Here is a 15,916-nt window from a genome sequence, read left to right on the forward strand (position 1 = left end):
CATTTATAAAAATGGTTGGATCATTTTACCATTCTAGAGGGAGGTGATGGTGGTTCACAACATGGACTAACATGGGTTTCCAAAGTTCCAATCCATTCTACAAAAATCACTTTCACTTAGAATGTTGACAACTTTCACATGATCCCTCCTGTAAGTATCCAATTTCTGACTAGAAAAATATCGGTGAAACCAATGCCAACAAAAGAATCTCCAGATTCATACGATATGATGATGATGATGATGACCACTCTAGAAAATACCTGATTCATGATACAATCCCTTACCTATATAAGTGTCCAAGATATTCTATGATGGTGTATTGCTGCCACTTTTTTTGGTTTTGACTTGCTAATCACATGGAGGATGATTTCTTCTGATCGCTACAGTTCCTTTCACACCAAAGTTGCTAGTCTTTTTCTACTCTATTGAACTTTATTCTCTGGTTCCTTCTTGTAAAAGATTTGCAACAAAACTCATCTTACCACAACTGAAAAATCTTTGCTGTTTTCCATATACCTAACATCAAGTGGAATTTTCATAAAGAGTTCTCCCTCCAGAACTTCCTTTTTAAAGAACACACCACAATGAGACTGCTTACCGGTAGACTACAACATGGTTACCTTCAAATATGTCTTCAAATACTTTTCATCATTCAGTCTATTTACCATTTTCAATCCTCTCATAAAATTCTTCATTAATTAACTGACAATCTATTTCATTAACTCCCTATCCTCAAGTGATTTTTGTTCTTAATAAGTGTCGATTCATTAATAAAAAATCTTTAACTATTAATTCATTCTGCAAATTCACATGAATACTAGTAGGTGTAGTGTCTATTGAATCCACAGCCAAGTATTCTACTTTGGATCAGAGTGGTCCTGGAAGTCATAAACGCAATAGGTTGAGTGCGCACCTCTATGTTACAATTGTTCATCTGCGTTTGTCTTGTCTGTGTCTACTTTCTTAGTTGAAAGACCGATCACCCCCAATGATTGGAGTAGGGGAACTGCTCAAGCATCACACCAGCATTACCCAAGCATTGGCTAAACCTTCACAGATGATTGGACCCTGCGAGACACTGTTCTTGTGTGATATTTTTTTCCATTTTTTTTTTTTTTTTTGCTGTTGTGGAATGAAAAAACTTTGAAGTTTAGTAATTAACTGAGTTCAAAATTCAAGCCACCAACTTTCGTTGTTGTTGTTGTTGGGAATTTGAGTTTCATACTTTTTTTTATTCTTTGTTGAAATGAAAAATAAAAATTTTGGAATCAGAAATTTTTGTTTGTTTGTTAAAAGGTTTGATACAAGTCTGAGATCAACGATTTTATAAAGATAATTTTGACATGAAGCTTTGGCCCAGATCTTACTGTCATTCGTGTTGATCCAGTCTTTCCTATTGTCCCAGTTGCAGGTTCCAGCTTCCCTTATTCCTGTCGATCCAGCATCAAGTGCTGATCAGATACAGCATCCCTGTTTTTCCAGTTTTGCTGCTTTCAGAGACATCATTAATCATCTTCCTCCACTTTTACATTATAGGGTGAAATGATAAAATTGTCATCCTGGAAAAGGCAGCATGATTTCATGAAATCCAGTTTTTTTCTTCTTTCTTCAGACCATTACTAGTTGGTCAGTTGTGCACAAATCTCTAAAGCGATAGGAGCCTTCTATCATGTCTGAAAGTGACACAATGTTCAATGAGCGAGATCAGAAATGCACCACTGTACAACATGCTCTCTACCAATCCAAATGGTTATGATCTTTGGTGTGGTTTCAAGTGAGAACCATAACATGCCACCTCACATCTTTGAAATCGGTTTGAAAGTCAACACCAAAATGGGTGTACTGAAGAGTGTGGTGCTCCCCTAGTGCAATCAGGTGGTTGCTGGAAGACCCTGGGTGTGGCAACAAAACACAGCGCTGGCCCACAAGTCCAAAGAGACCCAGGCTTGGTTTCAGGAGGAGTGCTACAAATTTCTACCCTTTTCTCATTGGCTCCTCTTTTCCCCCAACCTGAGCACACTGGACTTCTTTGTTTGGTCGTACGTTGAGAACATCACTGACATAACCCTCTACAACACCAAAGCCAGCCTGATCGCTGAGTATTCACAGAGCTCCTGTCAGCGCTTGTGGAAAAGGCATGCTCCTAGTTCTGGATACGTATCGAGGAGGTGAATGAAGCTGGAGGTGACTACATTAAATAAATGTCAGCTCTACTGCATAATCAAGTTACTTGAATTGATTTTGTCATAAAGTGTTGTTTTCTTTAGGGCGACACTTATCATTCCACTCCATATTTTCTTTATTTTTATAACTGTTTATCTGTGTTTGTTCCCTTTTTTAGGTTAGTTCCGGCATTTCTTCGCTGAGCAGTGAAACTACCCAAAGTCAACTAAAATTATCCAGGTGATTGAACTCTGCAACAAACAAGCATTTTACTTTGGATCAGTGGTTGTGAACGTAATAACAATGGCTCAAATTCACACTATTCAAAGCTTTCAATTTAGCGTTTCACCATCTGATGTTTAATGTACAGGTCATACTGTAAACAATTATGAATGACTGTATACATGACACTTCTGCTCAATAACAGTATAAATGTCACACCATGCAAAGATTAAATAAATTAAATGAATAAAGGAATCATAGATACCGATCACAGTGACTTCTTCTGGAACTGACTGCTCCATCTTCATTATCTTTCAGCTTTTCATTTCATCGTCTTTGCACATCAATTTCATTTCACTCTGGAAATTCAAAAGAAAACAAAGTCAACAAGTGCAGCACAAACATGAAAATTATATAATAATTAATTCGATTATTTAAATAGTATTTTTATTATTGTCATAGAGCTATGACTAAAAAATATTGAACTATTTATATGTAGAAAGTCCTTCTCTTAAATCGTTTTAGCTTCAGAATGTTTTTCTCTGATGATCCACTTTGAAAAAGTTTTTCTTTATATATGAAATCGTTGAAATTACTCATTTTCCAATAAAATCGATTAATCTTTAGTCAGAGACCAATTGTAATCTACCGGGAGGAAGCTTCACATGCCCTCCTGCAGTGACTTAGTCCACGATACATTATACATTGCACAGTAGAGAACTTACTGTTCATTTTATATAATTATATTTATATAATGGCTTGAATTAAAGTTTAAAAGGCAAAAGTCAAATACCATGATTCAGTTGTACTCTAAACAGAAGCATTTATTTAGAATGTGCTCCTGTCATATCAAAGAACTTATGGCTGATTTCACATACTGGGCCTTTCTGCTTGTGCTGTGATAAAACTTCTCGAACACAATTGCGACGTTAGGTTATATAAGGTGTAAAGTTTGGTCAAAATCGGACTGTTCTTTATTTAATCAAATTTTTTCGATTATTATCAATTTTCAATACTTATTAGAGGTATTCCGATACAAAACATATGTAAGAACACTCCCAAACACCTCAAATACATTTGTGTGAAACTTCACATAATCAGTCCAGCTGTTTAAGAGTCCATAGGGAACTCACTCACTCACAAAGACAAAGTGCCTTTTATATACATTATATGTGCACCTTGTACTCATCTAAACACGTAATTCACAGCTTCTCAAAGGACGCATCCAGGTGTACTCTGAAAGATACCAGGTGCACCCGAACGTAATGGAAGATTAATTTCAAATAATATATATGGTTTAACCCGGATATAAGAGACCCGAATATAAGAAAACGGATATAGGAGACATTTTCTCTGATCCTAAATTAAAGCCTGTGTTAATGCACAGTGTAACCCGAATATAAGAGAGTTGTTGAGACCGGAGAAGTCTCTTATATCCGGGTTACATTGAATATGCTTAACCTTCTGGGTGCTGAATATTTTTTGTAGGAAAATGACTTTTTACACTTATTTTTTCAGTGTATGCCCAAACAATGCATGTGATATTTGTGAATAGGATTATTAAAATAAATTGTAAAATTTGACTAATTTGGATATCGCTTCAGCAGCCATTTTGAATTGATGAGGTTGACCATCTGCTTATGGAAAATTATAATTTTCTAATGCACATCCTAGTCAATTTCTCTCCTTGAACTTCCCCAGCCCTTCTAGCATGATATTCCCTCCTTTTCTATTCCCCACCCATGACATTTTTAGAAGTGGTAGACTTATCACAACTTTGCAACAGCTGTGCTATAAGGTTTAAACAAAGAGTATAATTTCCAGATATTTTAGTAAAGTCAATAGGTGCTTTCGAACTCAAAAGACTCATCGCCACCAGACATTTAAAAATAGTCTGGTTTTCACTTTTAAATTAGTTATTACTGACCCATCCCCTCTCTCACTATCGCTCTGTTCATCATGTCTTTATTCTTAGACTAGCAGGAAGACCCGATGTTGCCCGGAATTGAATGATGATCAATGAATATTCTATACTCCCATATTTTTATTGTCATCGAAATTGATAAAAACCTTTTCAATCAAATCGATTGATTACCTGCTCTAGTCGGAGACTCAACGCGGTGCACCGGGAGGAAGCTTCATATGTCTCTCACACTGATTCAGTTCACAATACATTGTACCTATTTACTATGCCTCCCCACGGGACAGAGTTAGACACCAGGGTCGTTTTTTAGCGTGGAGAAAAGGTACAAAAATAAAAATTGTCTCAGTCGTGAAGGATTTCTCCTCCACCGAAAGAGAACAAGAAATAGAAGTGCAGCATCTGAAGAAGATACTACACTTTGATCTTGTCCCGAAGGCCAAGTCTTGTATATACATTGTAGTAAACATTGCACTCTACTGTTGATTTTATAAAATTATGTTTACATATAAAGACTTGAATTAAATTTTAATATACAGAAGTCAAGTATCATGCTTCAATTGTGCTCTGAACAGAAACATTTCAAATGCGCCCCTGTCATATCAAAGAACCTACTGTTGATTTTATATGTCGGGACTTTCAGCTTGTGTGGTAATAAAACTTATCAAATGATGTTAGGTTGTGTAAAGTGTTAACATTGGCCAAAATCGCCTGTTCCTTCTTTCCTTGGATTATTCTGATTATTGAAAATTTTCAAAGACAGTCCAGTACAAAACCTATCTAAGAACACTCACAGACACATAAGGTACGTTTGTATGAAATTTCATGAAAATTTGCCCAGCCGTTTTCGGGCCCATAGGGAACGAACACAGATACAAAATTCCGTTTACATAATAGTAAAAAATTTGGACACGAATTGAACTATCCACACCAAGGAAAGAATTTTTATGTATTCCTTATAAGCACTTTCTCTACTCTAGAGTTTTTGCCATGGAAGGTGCTCGACTGAGCTCTAATTCTTGTTTTGTTTCCTCTTTTCTTAAATAGGAGGTCACCACTTATCAAGACTCGGAGATCACTCTTGGCTAAGGGTCATGTGTTAGGAAGATAGGAAGACAAAATCAGTCATAATGGAATTTCGATAAGGCTAGATTATCTAAGAAGATGGTTCAATAGGAATTTATTCACATTGGACTTGAAGATAACCATATTATAATCAGCTGAGAAGCAGACTCACAGCATTGTTTCCACAAATGGACAGTCGTAAAGAAGCTTGAAAGATATTCAGAGCAAGATCGCGCCTTGCTGTCACAAGGAGAAATGGCTTTTCTTTCCTTATCCAGATGTCTAACGTGCAGCAAAAGTTTGATAGAGCTTCTTTGCACGGGATTCCCACTTGTGAAACACATTAACGATGAACTGTTTCCCTGTTACAACTTTGCTGTCTTCAAATTCAATGTCAAAAATCATGGTCATTAAGTGCAATTGATATTTTTTATCAATACTAGCACCCTCCCCCATAATGTTCTCCTGACAATCATGTTGCCTTATTATCCTTGAGTGGCTCTTGACCTTGGTAAGTGGTGATCAAACAGTTAAAAATAACTCAAAACAAAAAAACTGATTCTGATACCGAAACTATGTTATACTTAAATAAGTACACCCCAAAATTTTGGTAATTTTTTAGGTGAAATAAGTAAAATGTCTGAGAAGACCTGGTGTAGACATTTATATTGCCAGTAACAACAGCAGTGACATTAAAAGTAAGAGCACTAAATACAAGGAAGAACGATAAAAATTGTCACCCTAGAAAAGACAACATGATTCCATTTCCGTTTGATAAAAACCGACACAACATTCAACAGGCAAGGTCGGAGATGCACCACTACAACTCATGCTTTCTACTGATCCAAGTTATCACATCCAAATCTTTTCTAGGATGACAATTTGATCGTTCCACCCTGTATATATATACACCCCAGCAGGTGACCAGACGTTGCCCAGAATTGAATAGTAATGATTGAATATTTCACACTCCTATATTTTTATTGTTATCAAATGCTGTGAAATAACCTATTTTTCAATCAAATGGATTGATTGCTTGCTTAGTTAGGGACACATCATGGTGCACTGAAAAAAAAGCTTTACAGGCCTTCCCGCAATAACAGTCCAAAATACATTATCTATATCGCACTGTAGAGAACCTACTGTTAATTTTATAAAATTATTTTTATATATAACGACTAGAATTAAAGTTTAAAATGCAAATTATTATGCCTCAACTGTGCTCTAAACAGAAATATTCATTTTGAATGTGCCCCTGTTATATCCAAAAAAGTTATTGTTGATTTTATATGCCGGGCTTTTCTGATTGTGTGTGAATAAGCCTTCTCAAATGTACTTGTGATGTTAGGCAGTATAAGGTGTTCACTTTTGTTAAAATCGCCTGTTCCTTCTTTCATCAGATATTATCGATTATCAATGCTTATCAAAGACATTTTGATACAAAACCTATTTAAGAATGTTGCAAACACTAAATACATTTGTGTCAAATTTCATAAAAATCGGCCCAGCAGTTTCGTCATCCACAAGAAAACGAACACTCTCATACACACAAAGTTCCTTTTATATAATAGTATATAAATATATATATAAAATAAAAATTACAATTAAATTTACCAAAATGATCCAAGATGGTAAAACTAAAGTATATTATGAACATTAAAGAATTAATATTTATAAAGTAATCTCAACCAGATGTAAAAACTCAAGAAAGCCAAATAGGAGATAGAGCTTATAATAATAATCCACTTATTTAGTGTTTCCTCTTCAAATTAAATATGTTTTTAACTCTTTTTCGATGTGTTTTTTTAACATATTTTATTAACTATTTGCTCTTATAAATATATATATATATATATATATATATATATATATATAGTAAGATATAAAATGTATATGCCGATTAAGCTACACTGAATATTCCGCGTTTCATCCACATTAGAATTCTTCAGGCTTATGCGCATAAGCCTGAAGAATCCTAATGTGGATGAAACGCGGAATATTCAGTATAGCTTAATTGCCATATACATTTTATAACTTACTAACTAGCTCTACCTACGTATTGAGCACTTTTGAAGTAAATACTTAAAGTTTACGCATAAATCTATACTTTTGTATATTAATTTTATGTGAGTAAATTAAATAGTTATGTATGTATATATATATATATATATATATATATATGATAGATTAAAATAAAACTTTCTATTCGAATATAAATATTAACAACAGAAAATTCCTTTAAATAGCTCAATAGCACAATAATAGAGTTATGTGTTTAATATTTTACTGCTTTATTCTTTACTGGAAAGAGACACTCATTATGTTCGTCAGTATTGAAGTGAAAATAAAAACACATACAACAAACTATATATACATCAGTACAGGCTGAAACAATTGTTTGCTTGTATAGTCAATAAACAAACTATTTTAATTAAAAGTATATATATATATATATATATATATATATATATATATATATATAAATGAATATTCAATATGAATTTTATTAACACAAACGTTTCAGAGCTCTAATTTGATGTTGTACAAAACTCAGTAAATGCAGGGAAAAAATTTGCATCATTTCATAAAAAACAATTTCTATCAGCATTCCGATGAAACACTAGGTACAAACACATTTTAAGCAAATAGAAAATAGATGAAAAAATAAAATATGTAATATATAAAATCACAAAATAAATGAATATTGATTACACCAGTTTTTTTTAGCTCCAGGGATGAACATTTTATAAGCACTGATACAGCCTCCTTAAGAGAAAAATGGATATTAGTATAATACGAAAATGTAATTGAAGAATGCTGAACAGTTGTATAAAAACTTGTTTTTTCATAAATTTATAAACATTTCTTCTCTGCATTTATTAAGGTCTATATGACAGCAATATATATATATATATATATATATATACTCCTATAAATTCGTTTTTCTTTTGTGTGTAGTGATATTCATATTAAAAACCCTCTTTCCTTTTTATTTAAAAAGAAAATTCAATTTTCTTATGTATGGGTCGTAGAATTGCATTCACTAGGAAAAGATCTAGCTAATTTGCATATTCTTTTAAACATTCATTTTAATTAATTCCCTATTAGTGGCTTCGGTTTTCTAATGGGATAATCATCTTTAGTTAAGTATTACATGTAATTATATTCATGCAAATATTCTACATGATTTATACTTGCATAATATTTGCATAAAAATTTATAGTAAACACAAAATTGTTTCCATATATATTCATGTATACAGTTATATTTTTGTTTAACAAATTTTGCCTACCAAACTCCTAGAGTTTTTGGTCTACAGACATGAAACTTCATCTATAAGCTATTTGAATCCATGCAAACGTTTATATGTGGGTTTTAGCCCGGAAAAATCGGTGCAAAAGTGTGAAAATTAAAAAAAATGAAATTTACCAGGTGAAGGTCGAACGCCGGCATTACGAATTAGGTCAAATAAATCGTGAGTTGAACGTTTTGGTTTCGATTCTCGGTGGTGGCACATGAGTCTTTTTTTAATTTACTTTTTAAATCATTACTATATATTGCATCCAATCTATCTATTTATCTATCTATAAAAGTGAAAATGTCTCTCTGTCTTTTCTCTATGGTAGTTAAGGAAGACTATTATATAGAAAGGCATTACTTTACATATTCACACTTTTTAATATATACATATGCACATAACCTTATGAACAGTACATAGGGGCCGAGCAACGCCGGGTGGATATTGTAAAGACGTGAACCATAGCGGAAATTCAGTCGACTAAAATAAGATGGAAAACAGGGTAAGGAAAAGAAAAAAAAATGGGGAAAGTTACATGTAACAAATGTACAATTCAGTAAAATAAATAAGTCAATTAAAAGCAAGATCGTTAAAATACACCCGAAGCGGCTTTTCGTTCAGACTAACTTTTCAAGGGTATAAGTCTGAAAATTATTTTTTTAGAATATTTGGTAGTGGAATGGAGTAAGAGCGGAGAGGAGGTTATATAAAAAAAAAAAAAAAAAAAAAACTGTGACTACACAAATAATTCTAATTGAAGCCGTGTCAAATTATTAACAAGATAACATGTTTTACCAGTTTCAGAAACTTACCGGTAGTTTCGTATCAAAAGCTTCGGAAACGTTGGCAATACTGAACTTCGATGCAAGTGGATGCCAATTTAAGAGCAAACATAAGTTGTGGGATGCTATCCAAGAGGTATCGCGAGGAATAACTTGACAAAATCATAAATTTGACTAATTCTGTGGACCAACGTCTTTTACAAGTCATTCATGAAAAAGGATCGCATATCTATCTATTTATGTCAACGTAGAACTTGCTATGTAGTTATTGTGTTCTTAGCATTTTTCCTAGTTCATTTAATATTGAAAATTATTTCAATAAACAAGTAATGGGTATATTGGTTTTTTTTTCTCAACCTCGTTAATAACTTGACACACTGAAATCAACAGATATTCCTATCTTCTGCCATAGTTTCGCTATTGCTTTAAATACTTTTATTTTCTGATTGGAGTAGCTGGATAGTATTGTAAGCACTTTCTCAAAGTTTCATAGATTTTTATTCACTCGTTCCTTAAATATTAAAAAAAAAAAGTAAACTCGTTAATAATTTGATACGCAGTGTGTGTATATATAATATATATATATTATACACACATATGTATGTTTATTTGTGTCTTAATATATTAGTTTTATAGTTTAAACTTGACACATATTTAGAATAAAATATTCATTTTATTATTACATAGGAAAGAACTCTACAAGAGTCATACAATAATGAAACAATTTCTATTGTACACAATTGCACACACGTTGCTATTTTCAACCGTATAGCTGTGAAGAAATTTTACAATCACATTTTTCCCAACCATATTAAAGTTTGATTACACGCAAATTGATCTGAAAAGACCTCAACTTGCTATATCATATTTCATAGTCTGTAACTGCATCCATTAGTTCATGCATGCACCCATCATGAAAGTATTCATAAGGATGGTAACAACCTCAAGGCTGTTAGCTGCTAATAGTTAAGTGTTTAAAACGTAACAGATAGATCCATGTTAGGGCAGATCATCAACAAGCAGAAAGTACAAAACAATGTCAATAGAGGGTGGAATGACCAAATTGTCACCATAAAAAAGACATGATTCCATTTCCATTTGATGGAAACCGGTTTTCTTTTTGTGTTGCCGACCATCTACTAGTTGGCCAGTTGTGTACAAACCACAAGAGTAATAGGAGCCTTCTATCATGTCTGAAAGTTACACAATGTTCAACGAACAAGATTGGAGATGCACTGTAGTACAACTCATGCTCTCTACCGATCCAAGTCATGACAAGACCATTGCCAGCACCCTCAAAATGCAAATTCGGATGGTGCAACGCTTGCAGGCACAGCTCAAAGTTACCAGCCACAACTATGCTCTTTGGTGTAGTTTCAAGTGAGGGCCACATCATGCCACCTCACATCTTTGAAGTTGGCTTGAAAATCAACCCCAAAATGTACCTGAATGTGCTGAAGAATGTGATGATCTCCTAGTGCAATCAGGTGCCCGCTAACAGACCCTGGGTGTGGCAGCAGGATTCGGCGCCAGCCCACAAGCTCAAAGAGACCCAGTTTGGCTTCAAGAGTGGTACGACTTTGTACTCTTCTCTCACTGGCTTCCTCCCTTCCTCGATCTGAACCTGCTGGACTACTTCATTTAGGCATACGTTGAGAACATCACCAACATGACTTCTCACAAAACCAAAACCAGCCTGATCACGGCCATCCACCGAGTATTCACTGAGCTCCTGTTGATGCTTGTAGAAAAGGCATGCTCCCAGTAAAAAAGGGTTCCTTCACATTCATGAGTTTTTGTGATTCTTTTCTCTAATGTATCGGAATTTATTTATCTCCCCTTTCCCTCACTGATAAGTTGTAAAATTGCTCCAAATATTGTATACATTTGCTGTGTTCCAAAAGCTGTCGCCATATTTTTGTTTCAGAACTTGTCCACAGAATTATTATCACATTCTCACCTGCGAGAACTTTTTTCAGGGTAAAATTAATCCCAACAAAAGTCAGGTAACGTGAACCAACTGGAACGAAGTAGAAAGTTCTTAAAAAGCCGAAAATTTTGATAAAGTAAATCTTGCTGAATACTATGACATTGTTTGTTCTTTGTAAATCACTTTTCTAAATTCTCCTTTTTAATATATTCTTCATGTTATTTAAACAAGAAATAAATTTTAATCATTTCATTATGGTCTTCCATAACTTGAATGTTTAAAATAGCTAACGTAATTGAGTTGAAGTTAAACGTAATGCTTTTTTTTCTTTTCCATATTGAAAACACTGACCGGTGTCAACAAATTTATTTTTAGTCAAATTTTAAGACAAACACAAATACTTTTATGGGATTCATCCCAATAACGCTTATATTTACTAATTATCTTTTGCTTCTCTGCAGACTGCAACATGGTCTTCTTCAAATCCAATGTCAACTAACTAATACCATAAACCATCGTCATGTGTAATCATTTTTGTCTGTTTTATTCATCATTTTCAATCCTCTAATATTTTTTATTATTCAACTGACAATACATCATGTCATTAACCCTTATCTTCAAGTGGCTTTTAGCCTTGATAAATGGTGACTCATTAGTAAAAACAAAACAAAAAACTCTTACACACATAATTTGTTTAAAAGTCACTTTTGCAAGAAAATAATTACAATTACTTTTTTAAATTATTTAACAAAATTATGAATGGGTATGTAAAAATTCTCTTAAAATATTCATACACAAATACATGTTCTAAGTTTTATAAAATAATAATATTACTACTACTACTACTACTACTACTACTACTACTACTACTACTACTAATAATAATAATAATAATATTAATAATAATAATAATAATAATAATATGAAAAATAAAATGATGAGTAAATCTACTTATGGTAATTTAAAAGACTAAAAGTTATTTTACGACAAAGACTCAGTAAAAATACTTATCCGTGAGTCAGGTTCGAACCCATAGTCTCTGCATTTAAGCACAACATCCTAATCGATTGAGCCACTAAATAAATTTTCTTTTACGCAATCAAATGTTAATTGAACCCAGAACAAGTGACATTCCTACTTTCTTTTTCATTCTCATAGCCAAGCAAAAGCAATAGCAAAACAAGAACACTTCAAAACTTTCTTTCCATCCGTTTCACTGGTGAATCTTTCCCGGTGTGCCTAGGTAGAACAGCAGTAGATTTGAATTAGAGAGTCAAAACTCTTCCCACTTTTTGCAAGAATGTTTATAATTATTTTTTTAAACTACTATTCATATATCAAGATTATAGATGGGCATATAAAAAATTTTCCACACGAGGCTAGAATAAGGAGAAGTTTAGTGGAAAATTCCATTAAAAGTTAACAGACTAAAAATTATGATTATGTTGCAAGATATGATATCACAAGAGGAAATATATGGCAGAGAAGTGAGATAAATCTGTTCTTTTTAGTCTTACAACGTCAAAGTGGGAAAATGTTTTGTTTTTTTTTAGGAAATTACAACTTATTTAAATTCACAGTGGATAAGCAATTTTTTTACAAGGGAGTCACCACTTATCAGGGCCTAAAGGTCATGCGAGGATAAATGTTAATGAGTACGAGGTTGTCAGTGAGACAATAGCATAGTAATCAGAAATGGTGGAAATTGGTAGAATGTGATTATTTAAGGGGGCAGCTTGACAAGAACTTGTTTACATTGGACTTGAAGACAACCATATATTCAGCTGAAAATCAGTCCCACGGTATCGAGTTCCACAGATATGAAAGAGGTTTTATTCATGGAATTTTCATTTAGTTTTAGGCACAAATAGAGAGTGGGGGGGAATTGTTGGCAGCTGTTTATTTGTTGTTTTTAAATTTCTAAAAGAAGAAAGATAAAGCCAAGAGACAAAATATCCACAGAGCAATTTGCATCGTGTCGAGAGAAGAGTACCTCAGACAAGATGTTGGGCAGAGGCATTTTATTGAGGTCTAGAATCGGAAAACATCCGATACTATGTTATATTTAAATAAGTTAAATTATTTTTCTAATTTGCAGATTAGCTTTATGCTTTTTTTCTATATAAATAAAACAATAGATGTACGTATGTATGTATGTGTTTGTATGAAAAATATTTAACCGATAAACTCTTAAACTACTGGTCACATAACACTGAAATTAACAGGAAATGGTAATCATACACTAAGGATGCTTTATAACGAGTATAATCTTTGTTTGGATGGATGAGCCATACATACAAACATATCAGCAAGTTGAAATGCAAAATGTTCATTTCAACTTATCAAGCAATTTCTATTATTTTTGCGCATGTGCAAATCCATTCATAGATTGAAGTGAGTTAATTTTTAATTTTTTATCTATATCTCAGGTTAGCTCAAACGGTAGGGAACATGGCTGGGGCACTAAATGTTTTGGTCTTAATTCTAGCTGATGGCACCCATTTCATTTTTATTTTTTAAATGTCTGAAATCTCTCTCTCTCTCTCTCTCTCTCTATATATATATATATATATATATATATATTATTCAATAGAAAATTGGCTTTGTTATAATAAATACGAATTAATTCAAATATATTTAAGCCTATTTTACGATCAATAGGGCCAGGCGCACACCACCCATGCTAGTTTCAAATAAAAACAGCATCAAAAACAAACGTTAAATGCAGGGTCTCCCTCCACAAGTGAAAAATTTAATTTCATCGTGACTAATGTTCGCACAAAATTGTAAAAAATCCAAGGCGTGGTTATTGAGAAAAGTGCAAACAAACGAACGGGAGTGAATTACTACATCCAATCCCTCCTTTGTCCGGGGGACCAATTATTCACTGTCTTTTTCACATACTAAATTTTTCAAGTACCTGAAATAATTTATATTTTCTAGGTTAACGCAAATAGCAAAGTTGACACTTATAGTTATACATAAAAATTAAAACAATTGCAAAAAATCACAATGATTAACATTTCTTTAGTAGAACAAACACATTTTTAGTAAAGATATAACAAAGATACCCACGCTAAGCGTGGGACTTTGCTGTGCTGCACCAAATACGACATTCGCCTTTGACGTTGACCTGGAAAAATGGTGTGCACTATCCCCAGGCTAGAGACCATCATCATGTGATTTTTGGTCATGATCAGTCCAGTGGAGTGGGCTGTAGGAGAGTATATATACATAGGCAATGACATTGACCTTTACCTTGAAAAATGGTGTGCACCATCCGTAAGTGGGGGACCATCATCATACCAGGTTTGGTCATGATCGGTCCAGTGGTGTAGGCTGGATGAGAGTTTTACACACATACACACACAAACGCTTACTTTATATATATATATATATATATATATATATATAGATTATAGCTAGGTGTGAATGATGGACTGAGGTGGGAGAGTCAGAGATTGGAGGTCAGTCAAGCACTCACCATGAAAATGACAATAGATTACAGAAAATGACTGTAGATTACCGTGTTAATTTTTTATTCTGTCAGAGAATGCTCTGGGTGGCACCTCCCCAGATGTGGCAGCAGCACTCCATCTTAGCACGTACCTGATTCATAGAAATCATTCAGCAAAAATACTTGCCTGAAACTGGGTAAATATTTCTTCAATTCTAAAGCTCGATATAAATAGGATGAGTAATAAACTATAAGGAAAATGAAATTCAAGTCTGATTGACGACACAGGAAACTTATTTGTCATTGAAAACTTATAATAGAATTGCATGTTACAATAGTATAAATACGTGATTAATCGTAATCTAATGATTTTCATTGACGATAAATAAACTTCATTAGATTACGATTAATTACATATTCATGTTACTGTACCATGCGATTGTATAATAGTTTCTTCTAATAATAGGGATCATCAGGTAGTATTATCAGTAATCTGCAAACGATGTGTAGGCTAACTCGGACATGTCCTAAAATTGACCCCAGAGAGAATTGTCAACCAAGCATTTCAATTGTTCCCTGACAGAAAAAGAGGAAAACGATTAAAAATGAACTGGAAGCACATAGTTGAGAAATTTGATTGCAATAGGAAGAATCTGGAGGGATGCTACAAATCTGGCTCTAGAATAAGTCATATTAAATAGAAGTAAAATTCACCCAATATGGATGCCATCGCTTTATAATATAGAGTAACCTCTTTCTCTGTAACACAGTGTGTATCAGTGTGTGGAAAAATATCAGCAAGAGCTGTAGGGTTTGCAAAGATATTAGCAGCAGTAGCAGCAAAAGCACATTTGCAAATTAGGAAGTGCGTGTAGGTTTGCATCAAAAGAAAAAAATACTTCACGTGGTTGGGTGAGAGAAGCAAAGTCTGTGCCAGAGAAATGAACTTGTATAGTCGAAGACAAGAAATGGCTGGCTAATGTCAGTGTCAGATCGGGGAAGAAAGAAAAATACACACTGGGTGAGATAGATGTGTGGCCCCCATGTGGCCCCGTGATGGTGGCGAGAGACTTTTAAG

General features: G+C 33.6%; 1 protein-coding gene across 5 annotated transcripts in view; it reads right to left on the reverse strand.

Moving 5' to 3' along the window:
* LOC145266936 (uncharacterized) overlaps positions 1-15,916 on the reverse strand; it is a 268,235-nt gene that overhangs the window by 85,057 nt on the left and 167,262 nt on the right. For all 5 annotated transcript variants that reach the window (XM_080122778.1, XM_080122762.1, XM_080122768.1 and 2 more), the window contains one exon: positions 2,651-2,744. In XM_080122778.1, the coding sequence (XP_079978904.1) occupies positions 2,651-2,693 (43 nt within the window). In that variant the 5' untranslated portion in view covers positions 2,694-2,744. The remainder of the gene's footprint in view (positions 1-2,650; positions 2,745-15,916) is intronic.

Source organism: Euprymna scolopes, chromosome 4 (assembly GCF_053919585.1).
Source record: "Euprymna scolopes isolate OS-2025 chromosome 4, ASM5391958v1, whole genome shotgun sequence".
NCBI classification, from domain to species: Eukaryota; Metazoa; Mollusca; class Cephalopoda; order Sepiida; family Sepiolidae; genus Euprymna; species Euprymna scolopes.